The 23,621-nt window shown below is 40.4% G+C and overlaps 1 protein-coding gene across 5 annotated transcripts in view; it reads right to left on the bottom strand.

Moving 5' to 3' along the window:
* Window positions 1–2,825: 2,825 nt before the first annotated feature.
* Window positions 2,826–23,621, bottom strand: part of LOC103682105 (adhesion G protein-coupled receptor E2) — a 33,898-nt gene continuing 13,102 nt past the window's right edge. For 3 of the 5 annotated variants that reach the window (XM_008711688.2, XM_008711690.2, XM_008711692.2), the window contains 11 exons: window positions 20,598–20,705; window positions 20,184–20,407; window positions 19,774–19,953; window positions 15,421–15,618; window positions 14,906–15,141; window positions 9,893–9,959; window positions 9,393–9,484; window positions 8,022–8,190; window positions 7,827–7,937; window positions 5,258–5,428; window positions 4,729–4,950 (listed from right to left, as the gene is read on the bottom strand). In XM_008711688.2, the coding sequence (XP_008709910.2) occupies window positions 5,303–5,428; window positions 7,827–7,937; window positions 8,022–8,190; window positions 9,393–9,484; window positions 9,893–9,959; window positions 14,906–15,141; window positions 15,421–15,618; window positions 19,774–19,953; window positions 20,184–20,407; window positions 20,598–20,705 (1,511 nt within the window). In that variant the 3' untranslated portion in view covers window positions 4,729–4,950; window positions 5,258–5,302. Of the gene's footprint in view, window positions 2,956–4,728; window positions 4,951–5,257; window positions 5,429–7,826; window positions 7,938–8,021; window positions 8,191–9,392; window positions 9,485–9,892; window positions 9,960–14,905; window positions 15,142–15,420; window positions 15,619–19,773; window positions 19,954–20,183; window positions 20,408–20,597; window positions 20,706–23,621 lie in introns of those variants that run through there. The other 2 variants (XM_008711691.2, XM_008711689.2) reach the window with 2 other exon arrangements.

Below are 23,621 nucleotides of genomic sequence, written 5' to 3'. Positions count from 1 at the left end.
CCCCCCCCCCACATGGGGCTGGATTAAAAAACCCCAAGATCATGACCTGAGCAGAAATCAAGAGTTGGATGCTTAACTGACTGCTTAACATAATGATTTGATATTTGTATATATTGTGAAATAATCACAATAAGTCTACTTGACATCCATTACCATACGTAGTTGCAAATTTTGTGTGTGTGTGATGAGAACTTCAAAGATTTATTCTGTTAGCAACTGTCAAATATACAATATGATATTATTAATTGTAGTTACCATGCTGTACTTTGCATCCCCATGACTTATTTATTTTGTAACTGGCTGAATAGTATTTATATATATATATAAGGTTCCATTATATATATAGACACCACATTTTCTTTATCCATTCATCCACGCCATGAAAAATGTTGTGTTTCATTCCACTGGTATCCATGATTTCTGATGAGAAATGAGCTGATATCTGAAATGTTTGTTCCCTTAGGGATGAGGTATCATAATCTCTCATTGCTTTCAAGATTTTTTTCTCTGTCTTTAGTTATCAAAAGTTTGTGATGTATCTTGGCCCTAATTTGTTTAAGTTGATTCTGTTTGGAGTTTCCTCAGCTTCTTGAATCTATATGTTTTTGTCTTTTGGAAATTTGAGAAATTTTAATAATTTTTTCCCTCTGAATAATTTTTCAGCTCCATTTTCTCTATCTCCCTGTGGAATTCATTTTTTTAAAATTTAAATTCAATTAGCCAACATATAGTACATCATTAGTTTCAGATGTAGAGTTCAATAACTCATCAGTTGCATATAACACGCAGTGCTCATCACTCAGTTACCCCGTCCCCCCACCCACCTCCCCTCCAGCAACCCTCAGTTTGTTTCCTAGAGTTAAGAGTCTCGTGGAATTCAGTTGCAGAAATATTGGATTTTTCTGTAGTCTCATAAGTCCCTGAGACGCTAAATTTTTTTTATAGTTTATTTTGTCTGTCTTATTCAGATTGCATAAATTATTGTTTTGTCTTCAGGTTCACTGATTTTTTTCCCTTCTTTTGTCCCCATTCTGCTAGTAAGCCCATCCAATAGAGTTTTCATTTCACTTTTGGTATTTTTCAGGTCTAAACTTTCCGTTAGGTCTTTGTAATCATCTGTTTCTTTATCAAAGTTCTCTGTTTCTTTGCTAAGACTTTCTGTTTTTTCATTTGTTTCAGAAAAGTTTGCTCATTAGAACATTTTTTTTTAAATGATGGTTGCTGTAAACTATTTGTCAGATAATTCTAACATTTGTGTCATCTCAAGTTGAGGTTTTCCTGGTTCTTGGTATGACAATGATTTTTTTAAATCGTCTCCTTGATCTTTATGGTATTGTGTTTCAAAACTGGATTTTATTAAAATCATCTGTTTTGGCAGACTCTTCTGACATCAGGCTGGGAGTGGGGGGAAGAGTGGCCATGTTGTTGCTGGCAAGTAAGGGTGGGAATGCAGATTTTCCTCTCTGCCCGCTGCTACTCCTGTGTGGAAGGGGTACCTTGCTGTTCCTGGTGGAGTTGAAGTTCTCCCTCACCGTCAAGCCTCTGTGTCCATCGCCCTGACGTGGGATCGTAGGGATGCCTTATGACTGCCCCCCACACGGCCTCTACTGACACGATGAAAGTCCCAGCTCCTTCTCTGCCATGACCCCAGGGGATGGGAGGGAATGCTTCATCACAACTGGGCAAGGGTAGAGGTCTGGGCTTCCAGACTTGACCTTGGCTGATGAAAATAAATGTGGGGCCAGTTTTTCTCTGCCGTTTGGTTGGAATAGGGTAGTTACTGCTGAAATATTTTCTGTTTTGCCAGGCGCTCCCTTTCCTGGTCCTTTGGATAGGGAGAATTGGCTTTTCTTGGGGATATTTTTGTTGACTGCACCTGCTGGCATTTCTGAGTTGCCAGCCTCTTTAGTTTCAAGCCTGGGAAAGATGAGGCCAAACACAAACTCATGGGACTTGCCACTGCATAGTTTTTGAGTCCTAAGGTCCCTATTCTATCTTCCTTGTCTCTATATTTTAGAGTGCTGTTTTTGTTTTGTATATAAAATGTTTATATATAATTTAGCTATGGTGATGTTTTAAAATAAAGTTTTCCCTACTATACTTTGTTCTCAACTTGTTCTTCAGTCAACAATATTTGGAGAGATTTTGCATGTCACTGTATATAAATCCATGTCTTTCTTTTTGGCAGCTGTTGCATATACGTAGATTACAAAATATATTTTGCTTTTCTCCTTTTTTATGCACATTTAGATGGCCTCCTGTTTCCCATTGCTACAATAATGCTGCAGTGAATGTCTCAAAATTACCACAAGGAGAGCATTTTTAAGTTTCTTTAGACTAGGTGGTTTATGTACTGGGTTACAGAGCATATACATTTTGTGTTGTAATAAAGTCTGCAACTCTTCTATGTAATGAGAATGTATTAAATTACCCAAGGGCCATAGGAGACGACTTGTTTTCCACATGCAATCAACACTGCTGCTATCATATCTTTTTTTATTTTTCATTTTTTAAAAGATTTTATTTATTTATTTGATGGAGAGAGGGACAGCCAGCAAGAGAGGGAACACAGGCAGGGGGAGTGGGAGAGGAAGAAGCAGGCTCATAGTGGAGGAGCCTGATGTGGGGCTCAATCCCAGGACTCTGGGATCACACCCTGAGCCGAAGGCAGACGCTTAATGACTGAGCCACCCAGGCGCCCCTATTTTTCATTTTTAACATGAAAAATTTTGTTGATCTGTGGCTTCAGTGGCCTCTAGGCTCTAGTTAATCATGTATCTCATTTAGAAGGAAATTAATAGAAGAAAGACACAGGAACTTAAAATTGTCAGGAAGGCATGTTCATTATATATTCATGGATAAGAAAATATCAAAGATGTCAAGAATATAAACCAGTCTCTCTGAAGGATGCACAGCTTCTTCAACTGGTAGAATGACACAGCCAGTCTAGGTGATCTGTAAAGGACATTTCAACTTTACAATTCTAAGTTTCTATTTAACTATTAGAAGGCTTAGGGTTTACAGACGTCTTGGAATCTTAAAATTATACACTATCAAATATTTTCCTCTCCCCACCTCCCCAATTTGATGAGTAAACAATTTATCTTAATATATGAATTAGTATCTCATTAACAGTGTTGTTGCAATTTTCATATGTCTTTGTATTTCCACGATGGTCCCTGTGAATTCTATCCTCCTATCTTTTGCACACTTTATTTTATTCACTGTATTTTTCTTACTGACTTCAGGGCATTAAAAATACATAGGTGTGTATATATGTATCTATATCTAGATATCTTTTGTTAAACAATGCAAAATTTTTATTGTGTCACATGCATTCAGACTCTGAATACAATATCTTTTGTCAACATAAACATTTTTTCCCCTGGAAAACCTTGTTGCCTGCTTTATTTTTGAAGAAGGGTAAAGGAAGAAGAGAAAATATTCACTTGAATTCGAGGAGCAGCTAAATTGGAAGGGACACTACCAACAATTTTAGGCCTCCAAGGTTATTCTGGTCAATAAGGGAATACTGAAACTTCCTAGTTTCAAAAGTCAAGAGATAAATATTATCCCAGAGCAAGAGCATCCATTTTCATAGGGATAAAAGAATAAAGAACAAACCCAATAGCACCAGATGGGGTTTTAACAGAGGAAATAAGGCCAACTTTCTCCTTTTAGATGCAAAATTTTAATTGAAATATGCTCATAAATCATAGTTGTATTGCCTCTTTTTTAAAAAATTATTTTTTTCTAAAATAATCTTTATACCCAATATGATGCTTGAAGTGACCATCCCAAGACCAAGTGTCACATGCTTTACCGACTGAGCCAGCCAGGAGCCCCTAGTCATAGTCCCTCTTGATTCAACCCTTGTCTCATCCTTAAAGGAGCCCCAGGAGCCTGAAGAGCACATGCATTATTAACCAGATACAAAGCAGCTGCCCCTTCCAAACTGGAATCTGACCTCTAACAGACTGGCCTAGCTCAGGACTCGGCGGGACAGACACTGAGATGCACCAAATAGTCACCCACCATCCTGGGTCCTGGATGACTTGTACACCCTGTTCATTGTGTGGTTTTGGGCCATCGTGGGCAGGGGTATCTTGCAAAACCCGTGTCACTTGATGATTCTGCACGTCCATGCTCACATGGGTAACAGGGTAAATATCAATCCTATTACAATTCTAATAAAGACGACATGGAGCGTGCTGTTTCCATAAACTTACAATTTCATTTTTGTCCAGGTTTTCAATGATCGACTACATGAATTTTGCTTTACTCTTGCCTAGGACATTGTCCTTCATTTTCTAATATTCGAATAATTTTGATAGATTTTAATATACCTGGAATTTGTTCAGTAAGTAATTTGTCCTAAATGAATAGCCTGTTGTCCTGACACCATTTATTGAGAGAATCTGTGACTTCCCTGACTTCACACGCAATGTTTCACACACTGATTTGAAATATCATTTTTATGGAATGTCACATTGCTATACATGACGTATCCTTTATTTTGTTTCATTGACTCATTTTCTATTCCTGGAACAATACCACGCATTAAGAAATGCCATGGTTTTGTTTGTACAGATGTTATGAGGCAAATCTCTGTATTTTATGTCAAATAAATTTAAATCTGGGCTTGAATAAGGAAACACATTACTTAGAAGGACTATTGCAGCAGGGAGAACATTCTGATCTCAGAAACCCATGAACATTTCAAAATCATACAGAAAGATATTTTTATTTTATAGGGTAAAGGAGGAAGCAAACAGAAATAAGCAGCATCTTTGGAGGGGAAGCTGGACAAATAAGGGGAAATTATCAGTGTGTTGTGACAAAAAGAGGGTCTTGCTGTGGTCAGCCAATTCCCAGGAGAGGCTGATGGGGAGGGCATGTTCCACTTTTTTGGTACTTGCTCAGACTTGAGGGTAAGCAGAATTCAGGGGCCTATAGGAAAGAGAGAGGCATGATTAAAGTTTGGTCAAGAAAAAGCAGAGAGTAGGAAATGGGCCATTGTGAGCACCTGTTCACTTATTCTTCAAGTGAACTGTCTCCTCTGTCACATTTTTTTCTTCTACGTACACTTAATAGCTAGCAGAGAAGACGGTATGCACTTCCCTGGATGAAGAGGACCTTCCCTAGCTGGGACTCAGCCCTTTGTGGCTGATTTCTGGAAGTTGGAATCCTCAAAATCTGGGAACAGGAAGTTTGTGACTAGAGGATCCTGGGCACCAGAAACCCCTGCCTCCTGTACCTGGAGATCGGAGACTGTGACTCTGCAGTACGTGGAATTGAAATTTCAGTATTGGGTGGCCAGGAATCCAGAAACATGATCAGTACTCCAAGGCTTGGGTGCTGGGGATTCTGTGAAGCTGGGAAGTAGGAATTCTGCATGTGGGAGATGTGAGGAATTGGAAGAATGAGCCTGAAAAGGAATTGGAGAGAGTCGGAGAATGGGGGAGACTGTTGCGGGCCAGAGGGATGGGTCAGAGTGGTTGAGGGGTCCTGATGAGAGAATGAGTGCCTGATGGCGGGAAGTGGGGTGGGGTCCTGGAGGAGCCAGGTGGGAGAAATCTGGAGCTGTGCTGGAAAGAGTCAGGGGGGATAGTGAGAGGGTTTTGAAATGAGGAAGCTAAGACATCTGATATAAAATGTTTGTCTACAGTGTAATAAACAGCAAATAGCTGAGCCAGTATTTGAACTCAGGCCAGTACAAACTGAATTTCCCAGCTGTAAAACACCCTAAGAGTACGCCAGAAGGTCAGTTTGGGATTTCTGCTTGGGACTTTGTTTTGTAGGTTTTTTGTGGGGAGGGCCTTGTTTTCAGGGGGGTTTGCATATTGGGAAAAGTAGTGTATATACTGTCTGCTTCAGGAAGCAGCTAGGCACTTCCACATAGTGAAGTAAGGAGATCATATTGTGGGTGACTGGATGTTGTTCATTCCTCCTCCTTACCCAGATCCAAAGGATAGTCTATGGCTTGTGGAGGATTAATGATTTCTAGGGAAAGAGATTGCTGGGAGAGTAAAGGGTATGGAAAATCTAAACACACCAAGAAAAGTTGTGCATTGCCCCCACAATCTGGAGAAGACCCTTCTAGAGGTGAACACTTTAAAGTGAAAAGTAGAGAGTTATCCGCATCATGTGAATTTCTTTCTTTGTGCTTTGTAGCAACTTAGAATTTTCTTTTTATTTTTCCAAGCACAAATATGTGAATATTCTTTTTAAAATAATGTTAGCAATGTATATATACAGCAAAGTAGGAAAAATCTCCCCTACATCTGATGCTGCCTCTTCCAAAACACTGGCATATGTAGACATACATTATTTCCTCCTTCACAAAGGCACTCATGATGTACACTTTTAAATGTACTCATTAACTTTCCTAAACATTAATCTACACACATCATAAAATCTTGTACCAAACTATGAGAATAGAAGTGTTTTTAGAACCAAGCCAGGTAGTGTAGTCGATATATAAAGGAGATGAAGAAAGCTCAGGTAGAAAGATAGCAAGTTTTCCAGGGACTGTTGAGACATAGAAGCCAGACACACAAGAGGAGTATTAAGGAGGAGGCAAACACAGCATCCGGTACTGCCAAGACTACCAAGTACTGCCAAGAAAGCTAAGAGGACCAAAAGATATTTGTAAGTGGAGAACATTGAAGGCCTAAGAGAGAGCTCTTTAGGTAGAACGATGGAGGCAAAATCCAGGTTTGAACATCTGGAGGAAGAAGAGGGAAGAATCAAATATACAACATTAATACTTCAGAGTCAGAGAGAGATTTAATATATTGCAGTGCAGATGGAAAGGATGCTAATGAGGACATGAGACCAAATATATTAGAGAGAAAGTGTATGATCAGTCATGTGAAGTTACTGAGAAGTCAGGAGGAGTGCAGATGGAGGGATTAGCCGTAAAAGGTAGGAAGCATATTTTGTCTATCTGTGGTGACAAGATGGAATGAAGAGACAATGACCAGGATGCCAAATGGTTGGTGTTTTTGAGAGTGCAAAATTGACCTTGTNTCTTCCTGCTGACTCATGTTTTCTATATGAAGAAGTCAGTAAGAACATCTGCTGGAAAGAAGAGAGAGTTCGAAGGATGAGATTTTGATGAGTAGAGCATTTGGGAAGGAACAGTTTTAGAAGGAGGACAAGCAAGTGGGGGAGAGATGTTCAGATGACTTGCCAGGCAGGGTGAGGGGGTCCTGAAGTTGGGGGAAGTAGAGAGGCTGAAAACCTTGCATAATTAACATAAACCCCGTGAGTCTCACTTTCTTTCCAGAATGACTTGATAAAGGGTGGGTGGTGACTGTGCAATTTGTCTACCACTGCTCCAGATCATCAGTTCCTAATTATTTAGCTAATCAAACTTCCTTCTCTGCTTATAAGTATCTATCTTTTGTATCTTCATCAAGTACAATTAGAAACCACTGGGTGTTATACGCAACTAATGAATCATCGAACTTTGCATCAGAAACCAGGGATGTACTGTATGCTGACTAACATAATATAATAAAAAAACATTAAAAAAAAGAAACCATATGCAACATGTCATACAAAGTGAGTGCTCTACAATTATGGGGAAAGAGGACAGTCATGTTCAAGGGTCAACGTGAGCATGAAACCTCAATGAGTCTAAGTATAGGAAGACCTCCTTTCAAGACAGGGAAGGGCCTTCAAGTGAGTCCAGGGGTAAACTAAGTGTGAACCATCCAAGAGCTTCACCTGCTATACACCCAGGTTGGCCAGTGAGGTGGGCATGAGCTTCTCAAGTGAATGGGTTAGTGAAGTGCTCTGGGAACACTGCATAATCTTACCTCACTGTGTTTGGAGGCATCAGACATGGTCCCGCTTGAAAGAGTGTACTTTTCAGACGCGGCTTTGGTTTTCCTGATCCCTTTGAACCATTTCTTATATTGTTCCCGGACCTGCAGAGGCAAAGCATGCTTGGGTCAGCTCACTGAGGGGAGTGAGGACAGGAAGGGCCCTGGGTGGGAGTCGGGCAGTGGTACCTGCTGGCTGAGGAGGCAGTACACCAGGAAGATGAAGATGCCCTGCAGGCTGTTGATGATGGTGAAGAGGTAAGCCATGACGATGGCAGCTGGACCCACCTGCAGGACGCCCAGGCACCACGTACAGCCCAGGATGAGCAGCTGAGCTGTGGCTTTAAATGTCAGCATCCTGGGTGGGAGGAGAAAGGAGGTCATGATACACCCAGAGTAACACCACCGGGGCTGGTTTCATGTCCTCTCCATGGATGCTTCTGATTGAGTTGCGATCAACTTTGATCTTTACTGTCAATGATTCCCTAAAAAGAAACCTTATCCCTCCAGAATGTGAGTTTCAAAAAGATCATGATGTTTCATGAAGATCTCCAATTTTGTTCAACTGACATTATTGAATGTTCTGTGCACCTGGCTCTAGGCTGGGGCTAGGGAGTTCAAAACAGCGAAGACAGATCGGTAGGAGAAGGAAGGGAAGAATGAACGGGGGAGTAAACAGAAGGGGGGAATGAACCATGAGAGACTATGGACTTTGGGAAACAAACTGAGGGCTTCAGATGGGAGGGGGGTGGGGGATGGGATAGGCCAGTGATGGGTATTAAGGAGGACACGTATTGCATGGAGCACTGGGTGTTATACGCAGACAATGAATCATGGAACTTTACATCGAAAACTAGGGATGTATGTATGGTGACTAACATAACATAATAAAAAATTATTAATAAAAAAAAGACTTCTGTTTTTACAGACTTTAAAGTCTAGTGGAAAGACAAAAACAAATGATCACTGATAACATTTGCGAAGTGAGATACTTCTTTCCATCCAGGGCTGTTCCTGTCCTCACCCTCTCCACGATCTGAGCCAGGGCATGCTTTGCCCAGAAGAGAGGCCATTGACTCTGTGCAAAGTTGAGGAGAGCAGAGGACGTCCCCAGACTCTTAGGTGTGTGACATGTGGCTGATGCAGCTGAGTTCACCGGGTGCCAGAGAAGGGGAAGGCAGAGGGCAGAGCATGCACGAAGGTGTGGCCATGATGGGTGTGCTGGTTCTGAAAACTGTTATGGGATTTCCTGAGTGTGTTATAAAGGTATGAATGTTCTCAGGATCTTTTTCATGGCCCCACGGTAGCAATCCCTGCGTATCACAACAAAGTCAATTCTCTCTGCAGCGGAAATAGTTGTTGTTGGGGTTGTGCATGGATGGGATGTTTTTGGCGTGGGTGTCAGCAGCAAACCACAGAATTTAAGGGTCGGCCAAGGAGGGTGGCTGCACCTCTCTCTTCCAGTCCCCTCGGGAGCCCTGGGAAGGGACACCAGAGCCTTGGAGGCATGAGGATAATGTTCGGTATGGGGGTTGGTGTGTATCTCTGACCCACCCTCACCTTGTGTTCTGGAGAGTGGACACATCGCTGTTGAGTGAAGAGAGCTTGTTTTTCACAATCCAGACGGTCATCAGGAAGAAAGCCAAATTAATCTGCAGAAAACCCACAGGCATATTAACTACACTCCACTTCTGGCAGAGCTTTGTCCTAGCTCAACCAGCTCCTAACCTGGGAGGGAAGAAGGTTTTGTGTTTTGTAACAGTCCTAGAAAAGCAGACCAAGCACCCAGTAACTCAGGCCCATTTTTGTCCTGTAACTTAAGTGACCACTTCAATAAAGTTTGCATGGGAATTCCAAATTTTAGCACTGAAAGTGCCACAACTCAGGAAATACCTTAGTCCTGGTTTTACAATGGGAATTCCTACCTCCTGGGAGCCCCTCCTCAGTCCTGGATCAACTGGAATGACTGTTCACCCTGCCTGTCACCCTCCTGATACACCTGGTCTTTGAATGACCCTCAGCTGGGCAGGCAGGTTGCTCTGATGTCATCCATTACTCACGGAGAAGATGGTGCAGACGGGGCCAAGGAAGGTCCATATGAATCCTTTGTCTGTGTGGAGCCAGCATCTAAGAGAGAGATGGGAAGAGATTCAAGAAAATATGGGCCTTTGTGGATAAAGGATTGATAAATAGACATACCCCTCCCCTCCCAATGTTTCCTCCTGCCTTCTTTATTATTATTGCTATTATTACTATTTTACTGTTGCTGTTGTTATATAAGAACACTGAGCATAAGATCTATCCTCATAACAAATTTTCAGCATACAACACTGTCAGCTATAGTCACAGGGCTTTATAATCGATATCTTGATCCTATTTATCTCATATTACTGAAACTCTGTATATGCCCTTGCAAGTGGTCGTGGTTCCATGGGTGTATACTTATCCCCAAATCCATCAAGTTGTATACATTCAGTATGTTCAACTTATTCCATGTGAAGCATTCTGTAATAAAATTGTTTTTTAAGAAACATAAATTCCTGTCAAGGAGCTCTTTCAAGTTTTGGCCTCCAGAAATGCTGACAGAAATAAATATAAATTTTTAAAGGAAAAAAGAATCAATCAGTAAAATAAGTTACATATGTATATATATATATATATATATTTTTTTTTTTTTTTTGGACAAATATGAAGTGTATCCTCTGTGTCAGGATCTGTGCTTGGCTCTGAAGACCCGGTTCGGATTAGGGTAAAGTGGTCGCTGTCCTCAGGGAGACACCAATGAAGTTGGAGGAGCAACAGTTAGACAATAGACAAAATCAAGATAATGAATTTTATGATCAAGTATGAGGAGCTATGAGGATATGTAGCTGGAACCATAATCTAGTCCAGGGTATAGGAGATCGCAATAGTTGGAAAGGGTTTTCCTGAAAGAATTGAATTTTTTGTTTTTGCTTGTTTTTCAAAATTTTTAATTTAAATTCAGTGTAACATATATTGTATTGTTAGTTTCAGAGGTAGAACTTAGTGATTCATCAGTTGCATACAACACCCAGTGCTCATTGCTTCAAGTGCCCTCCTTAATACACATCACCCAGTTTCCCCATCCCCCCCACCGCCCCGCAGCAACCCTCAGTTTGTTTCCTATAGTTAAGCATCTCTTATGGTTTGCCTCCCTTTCTGTCTTGATCTTATTTTATTTTTCTTTCCTTTCCCATATATTCTTCTGTTTTGTTTCTTAAATTCCACATATAAGTGAAGTCATATATTTGTCTTTCTCTTGCTGACCTATGTCACTGAGCATAATACCCTCTTTTTCCATCCATGTCATTGCCAATAGCAAGATTTCATTCTTTTTGATGGCTGAGTAATATTCCATTGTATATATAAATACCACCTTATTTTTTTTTATCTATTCATCTATTGATGGACATCTGGGCTCTTTCCATAATGTAAGTATGGAAGCATAAGGAAAGTGCCATATACTTAATGAAACAACTCTGTGTATAATGCATCTCTCAACTAATATCTTTTTTTAATGAAGATAGAAGCATTTTCAAATACATGTGTGGAAACATAAAGAAAAAGCCCTATACTTTGAAGCAACACTATGTAGCAGATGAGCATAGGGGAAGTGAAGGAAAAATAAAATAAGATGAAAATTGAGAGGGAGGTAAATCATAACAACTGAATTGTTTTTAAGCTGAGATGTGAAGGATGAGTAGGTGTAGACAAGGTGAGAATTTTGGACCATGCAGGAAGTGAGTAAAAATACCCAAATGAGACAAAACAGTGAGCCTGCCCCAGTGGTAGGGCTCATGTGCATTACATAACTAATTCCTCAAGAAGACACAGGTACTCACATACTCACAGGTCAGGCATCTCAAGGCCACACCGAGAGCAATGACAGAGCTGGACTTTATCCCCAGGGAGGGGGGCTGTGAGTGAGGTGGGAGGTGTGAGGACCAGGGAGAGGGTCAGATGATACCAGCAGGAAGCATCAAAGGGAAGCTTCGAAGGTGGGCGTTGGCAGACTGGAGCCTGTGGGCCCGGGTGGCTGTTGCCTGCTCTTGTAAGTGTTTTACTATAAGTGTTTGCTCTTGTAATGAGTGTTTTACACATTCATTTTCTCCCCATTTGTCTGTGGCTGTGTTTGTGCTCTGAGGACAGAGCTGAGTAGTTGCTGCAGAGATCATAGGTCCCACAAAGCTGGAAATATTGATTATCTGGCCCTTTATGCAAAAAGTTCATTGACTTTTATGCTCAACTCCCTAGGAAGACCAGCTGGCCAGGGCTCGCTGATGTCATCAGGATAGGCACGTGGTGTGAGCGCCAGACTGGATGTGACCCCAGCTCTGCCACCAGCCAGCTGTGTGACCTTGGCCATGTTAGTTAATCTCCTTGTGCCTCAGTTCCTCATCCATAATATGGCCCAATGCTAGTTTCTACTGCACAGGTTGTTGGGGGGATGATTTGAGCTGACACAAGAAAAATATTTGGAACAGTGATTATACACCAGAAGTGATTTCTAAATCTTAGCTGTGGTCACAGTTATTTCGTCATCCAAATGACCCTTTGTTTCTTTTAAAATTAAGATAGAGAAGGAGTTTACACAAATCAATGACTGCCTTTATATCAATTTTGTTTTCTAGATTTTAAAAGAACCTCTGATGGGTATTAAGGAGGGCATGTACTGCATGGTGCACTGGGTGTTATACACAAGTAATGAATCATGGAACATTACATCAAAAACTAGGGATGTACTGTATGGTGACTAACGTAACATAATAGAAATTTATTATAAAAAAATAAAAGAACCCCCTCACTTAATACAATGAATGTTTTAATAATAAACATTTACTAATATATGAGATGCAATTAATATTATACTAATACATATTTATATAATATACACTGCATATTTAAAATAATTGAAGAATAGAGAACCCCAAAATGGATGCTTAACTCTATGGTCAACTAATCTTCCACAAAGCAGGAAAAAATATCTAATGGAAAAGAGACTGTTCAACAAATGGTGTTGGGAAAATTGGATAGACACACGCAGAAGACAGAACATGGACCAGTTTCTACACCATACACAAAAATAAACTCAAAATGGATGATAGACCTAAATGTGAGACAGGAATCCATCAAAATCCTAGAGGAGAACACAAGCAGCAACCTTTTTTGACCTCAGCCATAGCAACTTCTGTCTAGACACGTCTCCAAAGGCAAGGGAAACAAAAGCAAAAATAAACTATTGGGACTTCATCAAGATAAAAAAACTTTTGCACAGCAAAGGAAACAGTTGACAAAATCAAAAAGACAACAGACAGAATGGAAGAAGATATTTGCAAATGTCTTATCAGATAAAGGGCCAGCATCCAAAATCTATAAAGAACTTATCAAACTCAACACCCAAAAAAAACAACGAATCTAGTCAAGAAATGGGCAGAAGACATGAACAGACATTTCTCCAAAGAAGACATCCAAATGGCCATTAGACACACAAAAAATGCCCCACATCACTTGTCATCAGGGAAATACAAACCAAAACCACAATGAGATACCACCTCGCACTGGTTAGAATGGCTAAAATTAATAACTCAGGAAACAACAGATGTTGGTGAAGATGTGGAGAAAAGGTAACCCTCTTACACTGTTGGTGGGAATGCCAACTGGTACAGCCACTCTGGAAAACAGTATGGAGGTTCCTCAAAAAATTAAAAATAGAGCTACCGTATGACTCAGCCATTGTACTACTAGGTATTCATCCAAAGGATACAAACATAGTGATTCAAAGGGGCACCTGTATCCCAATGTTCATAGCAGCAATGTCCGCAATAGCTGAACTATGGAAAGAGCCCAGATGTCCATCGAAGGATGAATAGATAAAGAAGAAGTAGTATGTATATACAATGGGATATTATTCAGCCATCTACAAGAATGAAATCTTGTCATTTGCAACAACGTGGATGTAACTAGAGGGTATTATGCTAAGTGAAATAAGTCAGTCAGAGAAAGACAAATACCATATGATTTCACACATATGTGGAATTTTAGAAACAAAACAGATGAACATAGGGGAAAGGAAAGAGAAATAAAATAAGATCAAAGCGGAAAGGGAGGCAAACCATAAGAGACTCTAAACTATAGGAAACAAACTGGAGGTTGCTGGAAGAGAGGAGGATTGGGGGATGGGGTAATTGTGGGGTGTGCATTAAGGAGGACACTTGATGTAATGAACACTGGGTATTGTATGCAACTGAAGAATCACTAAATTCTGCCCCTGAAACTAATAAGAAAATACAAGCATCTCTACCCCACAAAAAAGTAATTAAGCCTAAAAGATAAAAAATAGTCACGTCATCTATGTTCACTATATATTAACTTATAATTATTAATATTTTATATATTGTTATTAATATAAAACATAATTTATACTATATAATTGTTAGCATACTTCATGATATTTAAAATAATCAAATCTTATCAGAGAAAGACAAATAGCATATTATTTCACTCATGTTTGGAATTTAAGAAACAAAACAAATGAACATAGGGGGAAAAAGAAAAAAGAGGGCAAACCAGAAAGCAGACTCATAACTATAGAGAACACACTAAGGGTTGGTGGAGGGAGGGAGGTAGGGGGTTGGGTAAAATGAGTGATGGGGATTAAGAAGGGCACTTGTGATGAGCACCGGGTATTGTATGTAAATGATGAAACACTAAATTCTATACCTGAAACTAATATTAATGCTATATGTTAACTAACTGGAATTTAAATAAAAAACTGAAAAAGAAAAAAATCGGATGAAACTAATGATGTAGTATAAGTTGGCTAATTGAATTTAAATAAAATTAAAGATGGGATAAAAATTAAAAAATAATTAAATCTTAAGGACTTAAAACAGTCACTTCAATGAACACAATCTTCCACCAGGTAGATGTCCTTGGAGTGGCCACTGACCTTTTCTCTGCCTATCATGTTCTGGTGGAATTAAATTGCTATTGGTTCTATGACGGCCAACGTTGTCCTGGAGAAGAGAAGGACAGTGGGAATTTGCATTTACCGGGTGGTTGTTCCATAAAGGTGAGGCCTGGATGCTGCAGAAATGGCCACAATTATAGCCGGGGCTCCATAGCCCACGGGGAACATGAGCTTCTTCATGACCCTGCTCACGCTGGAGTAGTTGACCACCATCAGATTCCGTGCAGTGAGGAAGAGGTGCAGACCCTCCAGCAGCATCCAGGTGAAGGAGGCCAGGTAGAGGTAGTGTAAGGCACCCGCGATGATGGCACACAGCACCTGGGGGAGGACAAAGGTGCCCCAGGATGGACTGTCAGGGAGGAGGGTGGCCCCAGGACCCCTCCCATACTTTGCCATTGGAGAGGACGCTCAGGCGTATGGTCGAGTTGTCCGGAGAGGGTTTGTCTTCTAGTTCATTGGTCAATGTGAAATAGGCTACTTACCCCTCTAAGCTACCCGGGAACCAAGGACATTTTATTAAGGTATCAGTGCAGCACAGCTCCATGAACTGAGCACCCCTGGGACAGGGTAGGGGCTCCTCTGTGACGGTGTCAGTACCTTGATCTCGGTCCGGTCGATGGCCGTGAGGAAGAGCAGGTGGGCCAGGAAGAGGCAGATTGCGAGCTGCAGGTGGATGGAGGTGCTGGTGTTCTGGATGGTTTTGCACAGCAGGAAGGTGAGGGCTGCCAGGAGGAGGCACAGCAGAGAGAGGCCCAGCCCCACATAGGTGATCGCAGCCAGCAAGGGATCCTCCTCCTGGGACCCAGCAAAGAGGACATCACAGCCACATCTTTAAAAGCACAGACTAGAATGGCAAAACTTAACAGCACTGATAGTATCAAATGCCAGCAAAATGGAGCAGTTGGAACTCTCATACACTGCTGTTTGAGAACATGAAAGGTAACAACTGTTTTGGAATGGAGTTGGGGAGTTTTTTTTTTTTTAATAAAGTTAAACATACACTAATGCTAAAACACACCTATCATAGGATTTAGCAATTGCATTTTGGGTATATACCCAAGAAAAATGAAAACAAGTGTCCAGAAGAACAATGTTTAAGATTCTTCCTATGAGCTTTATTCATCATAGCCCAAACTGCAAGCAATGCAAATGCCCATTAACTGGAGGACAGATAGACAATTGTGGGATAGTCATATATTGGGAGGCTATACAGCAATAAAAAGGAATGAACTACTGTTACACATGGTAACATGGGAGAATCTCATAGAATGTCGACCAAAAGAAGCCAGACCATAAAGAGAATAATTCTACTCTACTGAATGACTCTGGGGCAGTCAAAAGTAAACTATAGCGATAAAATGAGATCTGTGGTTTCCTGGGGGTTGGGATGAGAACACTGAGAGTGTACTGAGGGGCTTTCTGAGGTGATGGAAGGGTTCTATAGCTCAGGGAGAGTTGTAGCACAGGGTGTTTACAATTGGGAAAATTCATGAAGTGTACACTTATAATCTGATTTTTATTGCAATAATATTGTACCCCAATAAAATCAATTTTTTTAAAAAAACGAATTACTTGAGGGTCTGATGTCTAGAAGAGAAGTAGAGCTCATATAACCTCAGCAGTGCCTGTGTGATAGGATAATCCTCCTTCGGGATATCAAGCCCTTGAATATTAGGGCTGTATTTTGATGTGGAAACTAAGTATTCTTTTTACACGTTGCTCTTCTGGAAGTGATGCGTCTGTTCTACCCATCCCCATGACCTGAGATCACCTTCACGAGTATTTGTACCTGTTCAGCTAAAAAATAATAATATTCTTGGGCTGGGACAAATAATATGGACCACAAAACACATGCACTTATCTGTCTCCCCTGGTCCCCCTCCCTTCTCTCCCCATTGCTGATGATTCATTCCAAATCCTAGTACTTTTTTTTTAAAGATTTTATTTATTCGACAGAGATAGAGACAGCCAGCGAGAGAGGGAACACAAGCAGGGGGAGTGCGAGAGGAAGAAGCAGGCTCACAGTGGAGGAGCCTGATGTGGGGCTCGATCCCAGAATGCCAGGATCACGCCCTGAGCCGAAGGCAGACGCTTAACCGCTGTGCCACCCAGGCACCCCCCTAGTACTTATTAAGTTTTAAAGGAAATCCTTGTTTGAAATCCTTGTTTGGAAGAAAAAGCTAATTATTTTGGAATTTAAAACGGTGGCCCAAAGGTTGCATGTGCACACACACCCACATACACACATACACACACACGCACACCTGTTCTTGGAAATAATTAAAATGTCACAAATGTAATGAAAACGAAAAACATCATTTCCACTTTCTGTGAAAATAGAGAATAATTGGAAGAGATGTTAAAATCAGATAAGATTGACTGGGAGTGCACATCGGAGGAAACCTGAATAATCTGTTTCACGACGACAATAGTGGGAATGATGTGGGCAGGAGTCTCTTTCTACCAGTTTGTTTAAAGATTCAGAGGAGTTGAAGCTAAGTGTTTACTTATACAAAAGGACCGTATTTGCAGGAAGAAGTTTGGCTCTAGTTGTGGAGGAAAACTGGTTTTTGTATGTGAAAGCCCCACTGCCGACTTAATTTTGCTTAGATAAATTTTTAAAACTCACAAAAAAACCTGTAATATAGCCCTGACCATGTTTTTACATACACATCTTGGAAATCACTCCTGCAGGAAACACCATCTACCTTAAAGATAAGTGATTAAAAGGAACAAACACAAGATCTATACAAAATATCACGAGAAATAAAAGAGGAAAAAAGAAAAAAAAGGTTAGTAAGGATTACTCAAGAAATAATTGTTAAAATGGAGCAGATGAAAGTTGTGACATGATTTACCCTGAATCAAAACGTGGAAGGAAGAACTTGCCTTTATTTATTTTATTTTTTTTATAATGATTTTTTATTATATTATGTTAGTCACCATACAGTACATCCCCGGTTTCCGATGTAAGGAAGAGCTTGCCTTTATAAGCAAGAAATTGAAGCAGAGATACAAGGCATCAGAGAAGAGAAATCTTGTGAAGTTGTGTGTTACAAAAGCCAAGTGCATAAATGGAAGAAAAAAACCCTGTAGTATTGAAGGCAAAATTTAAAGAGGTCATATTAAAAATGGACCCTATTGAAGCACAGTTCAAAAGATATAGAGAACAGAAATGAAAAAGATGGGCAAAATTAAGTTAATATATACAATGGGCGATTACTCAGCCATCAAAAAGAATGAAATCTTGCCATTTGCAATGATGTGGATAGAGCTAGAGGGTATTATGCTTAGTGAAATAAGTCAGAGAAAGACTACCATGTCTTTTCACTCATATGTGGAATTTAAGAAACAAAACAGAAGAACACAGGGGAAAGGGAGGAAAAATAAAGTAAGATGAAAACAGAGAGGGAGGCAAACCATAAGAGACTCTTAACTCTAGGAAACAAACTGAGGGTTGCTGGAGGGAAGGTGGGTGGGGGGATGGGGTAACTGGGTGATGGACATTAAGGAGGGCATGTGATGTAATGAACACTCTGTGTTACATGCAACTGATGAGTTACACTCTACCCCTGAAACTAACGCACTGTATGTTAACTAACGTGAATTTAGATTAAAAAAAAAGAGAACACTTCTATCTTCATGAAAGAAGATGTTAGTTGAAAGATGCTTTTCAAAAAATCCCAGGAAACAAACTGAGGGTTACAGAAAGGAGAGGGTTGGGAGTATGGGGTAATCAGGTGGTGGGTATTAAGGAAGGCACGTGTTGTGATGAGCACTGGCTGTTATATGCAACTAATGAATCATTGAACACTACATCAGAAACTAATACTGTACTATATGTTGGCTAACTGAACATAATAATAAAAATTATTAATATAAGGAGAGAAGTAAAAGGAAATCAAAGGAGAAAGAAATATGGAACAAGGCAAATGAGAGCCACTATATGCATTCAATGAAGAAAACCCAACCAATGAAGAGAGCAAATGTTGAAAAATAGATTTCAAGATATATTGTCAAAAATGAAATAAAAGTCAAATCTATACACTTAAACACCTTGCATGGGTGGTGGTGGGGAATAGCCAAGAATGATAATACAGTTTATTTTAAACTGTATTAAGATTTTACTATATTAAACTGTAAACTATATTAAAATATGACCTATTTTAAAATTTAAAGGAATCCATTGGGTGGCTACAGAAATGTGGAGATATATATATATAACAAATGACCTAGCATTGTTACTGCAACATTGTAGAAACCAAATATTACAAAGAAAATGTTTGTCATTGGAGATTTGTTAAAGTAGGGAACATCCACAGAATGGAATGTTATGCAGATGTAAAAATGAATGCTGAAGGTCTTTATGTATTAATATAGAATCTCACAAGTATTTTAAGTGGAAAAATGCATAAGAGTGAAAATGGTAGGCAATGGCTTGAGTGAAAATAAAACCATATATTATATGTGTTTGCTTTATACACAGTATATCTCTAAAAGGGCTCAAAAGAAACAGATTTCTTCCAAGAAGGACTCTGATCGCTGGGGGCCATGGGAAGGAAAGAGACTTCTCAATGTTACTCCTTCTGTTCCTTTTGAGTTTTAAACCATATTTTTCATCTCTTCAAAAATTTAACTGGGAAAACTTGTACAATGTATTCTATTCTTTAGCAAAGTGGCAGGAGGAAACACACTGTTTTGGGGGTGCTGTTTGAAATTGGATATCCACGAGGCCTAAAAGAGTTCTCATTCTTATCTCCATGTGGTTCCTTACCTGCTGTCACCTGGGTGAACCTCAAGAAGAAGTAATCCTGTCGCCCAGCCAGGAGAGGAGGACGGTTTGGCCCTCGATGCTGCCACTCTCCCTGGCTCCCCTCTGACCTCTCTCATCACATCTGTTCCCTTCTGGTGCCTGTAGTCCCTAGCATCCTTGTCTCCATGGGCTCTCACCTGCACGTCGTAGTGGGCCATGAGGATGGCAAAGCTGCTGAGGTGGGTGCACTGGCAGGTGGTGCTCGTGTCTCCGGTGGCCACCATCCTGCAGCCCGTGGTGGCCCAGTGACCATATCCATTCTGACCATGTTTCCAGAAGGCACAGAACACCTCCTCCCTTGGTCCAGGAGTCACTGACTATAGGAACAGGGCATAGGTGTGAGCTGGTTGGTGGTTCTGGTGCTCAGAGATGTTGACTCAGAGCTGACTCAGGGAGGGCTGACTTTACTGGGGAGGTACTCACTGGCAGGGGAGCTCCCCAGAGCCCCAAAGCTGAGCTGAGTAGCGAGGCTGTGCCCAGGACCCAGGCTCCTTCCACACCCACAGCCCCATCTCTCACATGGTGAGAGCACTCACCCAGCACTCACGTGGTGAGAGAAGATGAAGGTGACAGGGGAGCTGAGGTTCTGGGTGTCCCTGTTGCTTGTAAAGGCGGAGATGACATCTGAGAGCAGGACAGAGGGGACTCCTTGCAGCACGCCCTTGTGTGCCTCATGCAGAACTGTCTGCTTCTCAGGGTCCAGGACCAGGGGGGCCTCAGCCAGCAACCTGCCCATCCCTGGAGTGGAGATGAGGCCCACCATAGAAGGACCTGCAGGAAAAGGCCAATTTTGATATGTTGGGGTGTCCAACAGGGCCCCTTTCTCCTCAGATGGATTTTCCCCTGTAGCCCCACCCACCCCACTCTTTCCTTTAATCTTTAATTCTGTGCATGGCTCATCCTGGCTGTCTTGTCCCATTGCAAGGTCTCAGTGGCCCTCGTTCCCCATTTTAGTCATTACCGAAGTCACTGGATTCCTGCACCACATCCCAGTTCAGCTGCATCTTTGCATGGCTCTGGCCCAAGGTGACATCCCGGATTCCTTGCTCTTGCACCTTCAGGGACAGTTCTATGGTGGTGGCAATGACGGGAGGGATGGGAGAAGTCAGGTTACCGCTTGCAGAATTGGGATTACATTTTTCGATATGCTGATAAACCACAGGAATTTTAGGTACTAATGTGAGAGTAATGTGGCTGGTTTAATACTGTTATTTGAGCATTTTTGAAAGCTGAAAACCAAAGGGTCTCCAAAGATTGCACTTATTTAGAAAATTTTCTACTAAACTTGCATAATCTCAGGAAAAGGGAGGAAATGCTAATGGACAAGTCAAGGCTTCTGTTGCTATGACAATTCTAATTCTATTTCAAAGATTTTCTAAATTAGAATATATAGAATATATACAACACTACTGTTAAAGCTGATGTTGGTATTTGCAGCTCAAAGTCTCACAAGGTCTGGTATCCGGACTATATAAAGAATTCTAAATAACCCAATAATAGGACAAATAACCCAATTAAAAAACCCGAAGAATACCAAATACTAATTTGAAGGGCTACATGTACCCCTATGTTTATAGCAACATTATCAACAATAGCCAAACTATGGGAAAGAGGCCAAATGTCCATCAACTGATAAATGGATAAAGAATATGTGATTTATATGTACAATGGAATATTACTCAACCATCAAAAAGAATGAAATCTTACCATTTGCAGCAATGTGGATGGAGCTAGAGACTATTACGCTAAGTGAAATAAATCAGTTAGAGAAAGACAAATACCATAGGATTTCACTCATATGTGGAATTTAAGAAACAAAACAAATGATCATAGGGAAAAAGAAACCTGAGAGGCAAACAAAGAAATAGACTCAACTATAGAGAAAAAACTGATGGTTACCAAAAGGGAGGTGGGGGGGGTGGGTGAAGCAGGTGATGGGATTAAGGAGGGCACTTGTTGTGATGAACACCAGGTGAGGTATGGAAGTGTTGAATCACTATATTGTACACCTGAACTCATATTTCACTGTATGTTAACTAAGTGGAGTTTAAATAAAAAATATTCCATTGTATTTTTATCACATTTGCTTTATCCATTCATCTGTTTATGGACATCTGGGCTCTTTCCACAATAGTTTGGCTATTGTGGACATTGCTGCTATAAACGTTGGGGATCATTATATTTGTATCTTTGGGGTAAATACCTGGTAGTGCAATCATGGGTCATAGGGTAGCTCTATTTTCAACTTTTTGAGGAACCTCCACACTGTTTTCCAGCCTGGCTGCACCAACTTGCATTCCCACCAACAGTGTAAGTCCAGTGTAAGTCCAACATTTGTTGTTTCCTGACTTGTTCATTTTAGTCATTCTGACTGGTGTGAGGTGATATCTCATTGTGATTTTTTTTTTACAAAATAGTATTTTTATTTATTATTATTATTATTTTTAAAATATTTTTTTATTATATTATGTTAGTCACCATACAGTACATCCCTAGTTTTTGATGAAAAGTTTGATGATTCATTAGTTGCGTAAAACACCCAGTGCACCATGCAGTATGTGCCCTCCTTACTACCCATCACCGGTCTATCCCATTCCCCCACCCCCCTCCCCTCTGAAGCCCTCAGTTTGTTTCTCAGAGTCCATAGTCTCTCATGTTTTATTCCCCCTTCTGATTACCCCCCCTTTCTTTATCCCTTTCTTCTCCTACTGATCTTCCTAGTTCTTATGTTCCATAGATGAGAGAAACCATATGATAATTGTCTTTCTCTGCTTGATTTATTTCACTTAGCATTATCTCCTCCAGTGCCGTCCATGTTGCAGCAAATGTTGAGAAATCGTTCTTTTAGATAGCTGAATAATATTCCATTGTATATTGATTTGTATTTCTCTGATGCCAAGTGATGTGGACCATTTAGATGTAATATACACACACACACACATACAATGGAATATTAGTCATCAGAAAGGATGAATACTTACCATTGACATCAACGTGGATGGAATTGGAAGGTATTTTGCTGAGTGAAATAAGTCAATCAGAGAAAGACAATTATCATACTGTTTTACTCATATGTGGAATATAAGAAAAGGTGCAGAGGCTCATAAGGGAAGGGAGGGAAAACTGAATGGGAAGTCATCAGAGAGGGAGACAAACTATGAGAAACTCTTAACTCTAGGACACAAATTGAGGGTTGCTGGAGGGGAGGTGGGTGGGGAATAGGGTAATTGGGTGATGGGCTTTAAGGAGGGCATATGATGTGATGAACACTGGGTGTTTTACACAACTGATGAATTATTGAACTCTACATCTAAAACTAATGATGTTGGCTAATTGAATTTAAATAAAAAATTTAAAAAGTGGGCAAAAGATTCAAATAGACATTTCTCCAGAGAAATATACAAAATGCTCATAAGTACATGAAAATATCATTAACACCGTTAGTTATTAGGTAAATGAAAATTAAAACCAGAATGAGATACCACTTTATACCCACAAAGATGGCTATAATATCAAAACTCCCCCAAATAACAAGTGTTTGGAATGATGTGGAGAAATTGGAATGCTTATCCATTGCTGGTGGGAAGGTAAATGGTCCAGCCACTTTGTAAAACAGTCTGGCAGTTTCTCAAAATGTTAAACGTAGAGTTACTGTATGACCCAGCAATTCCACTCTTAGGTATCTACCCAAAAGAAATGAAAACATACATCTGCACAATGATTTGTACATGAATGTTAATTGCTGTATTATTCATAATAGTCTCAAAGCAGAAACAACCTAAATGTCCATCAACTGATGAATGAATAAATCAAATGTGTATAACCCTATGAAGCATACTATTTGTCAATCAAAAGGAATGAAGATCTGATATAAGCCCTGTGCTCAGTGTGGATCTTGGTATTCTCTCTCCCTCTCCCTTTGCCCCTCCCCTCCCTGCTCTCTCTCTCAAATAAATAAATAAATAAATAAATAAATAAATAAATA

The sequence above is a fragment of the Ursus maritimus genome, unplaced genomic scaffold (genome assembly GCF_017311325.1).
Source record: "Ursus maritimus isolate PB19 unplaced genomic scaffold, ASM1731132v1 scaffold_14, whole genome shotgun sequence".
Classification (NCBI taxonomy): domain Eukaryota; kingdom Metazoa; phylum Chordata; class Mammalia; order Carnivora; family Ursidae; genus Ursus; species Ursus maritimus.
The sequence above is the reverse complement of the archived record's forward strand: the minus strand, read 5'-3'. Positions and strand labels throughout refer to the sequence as shown.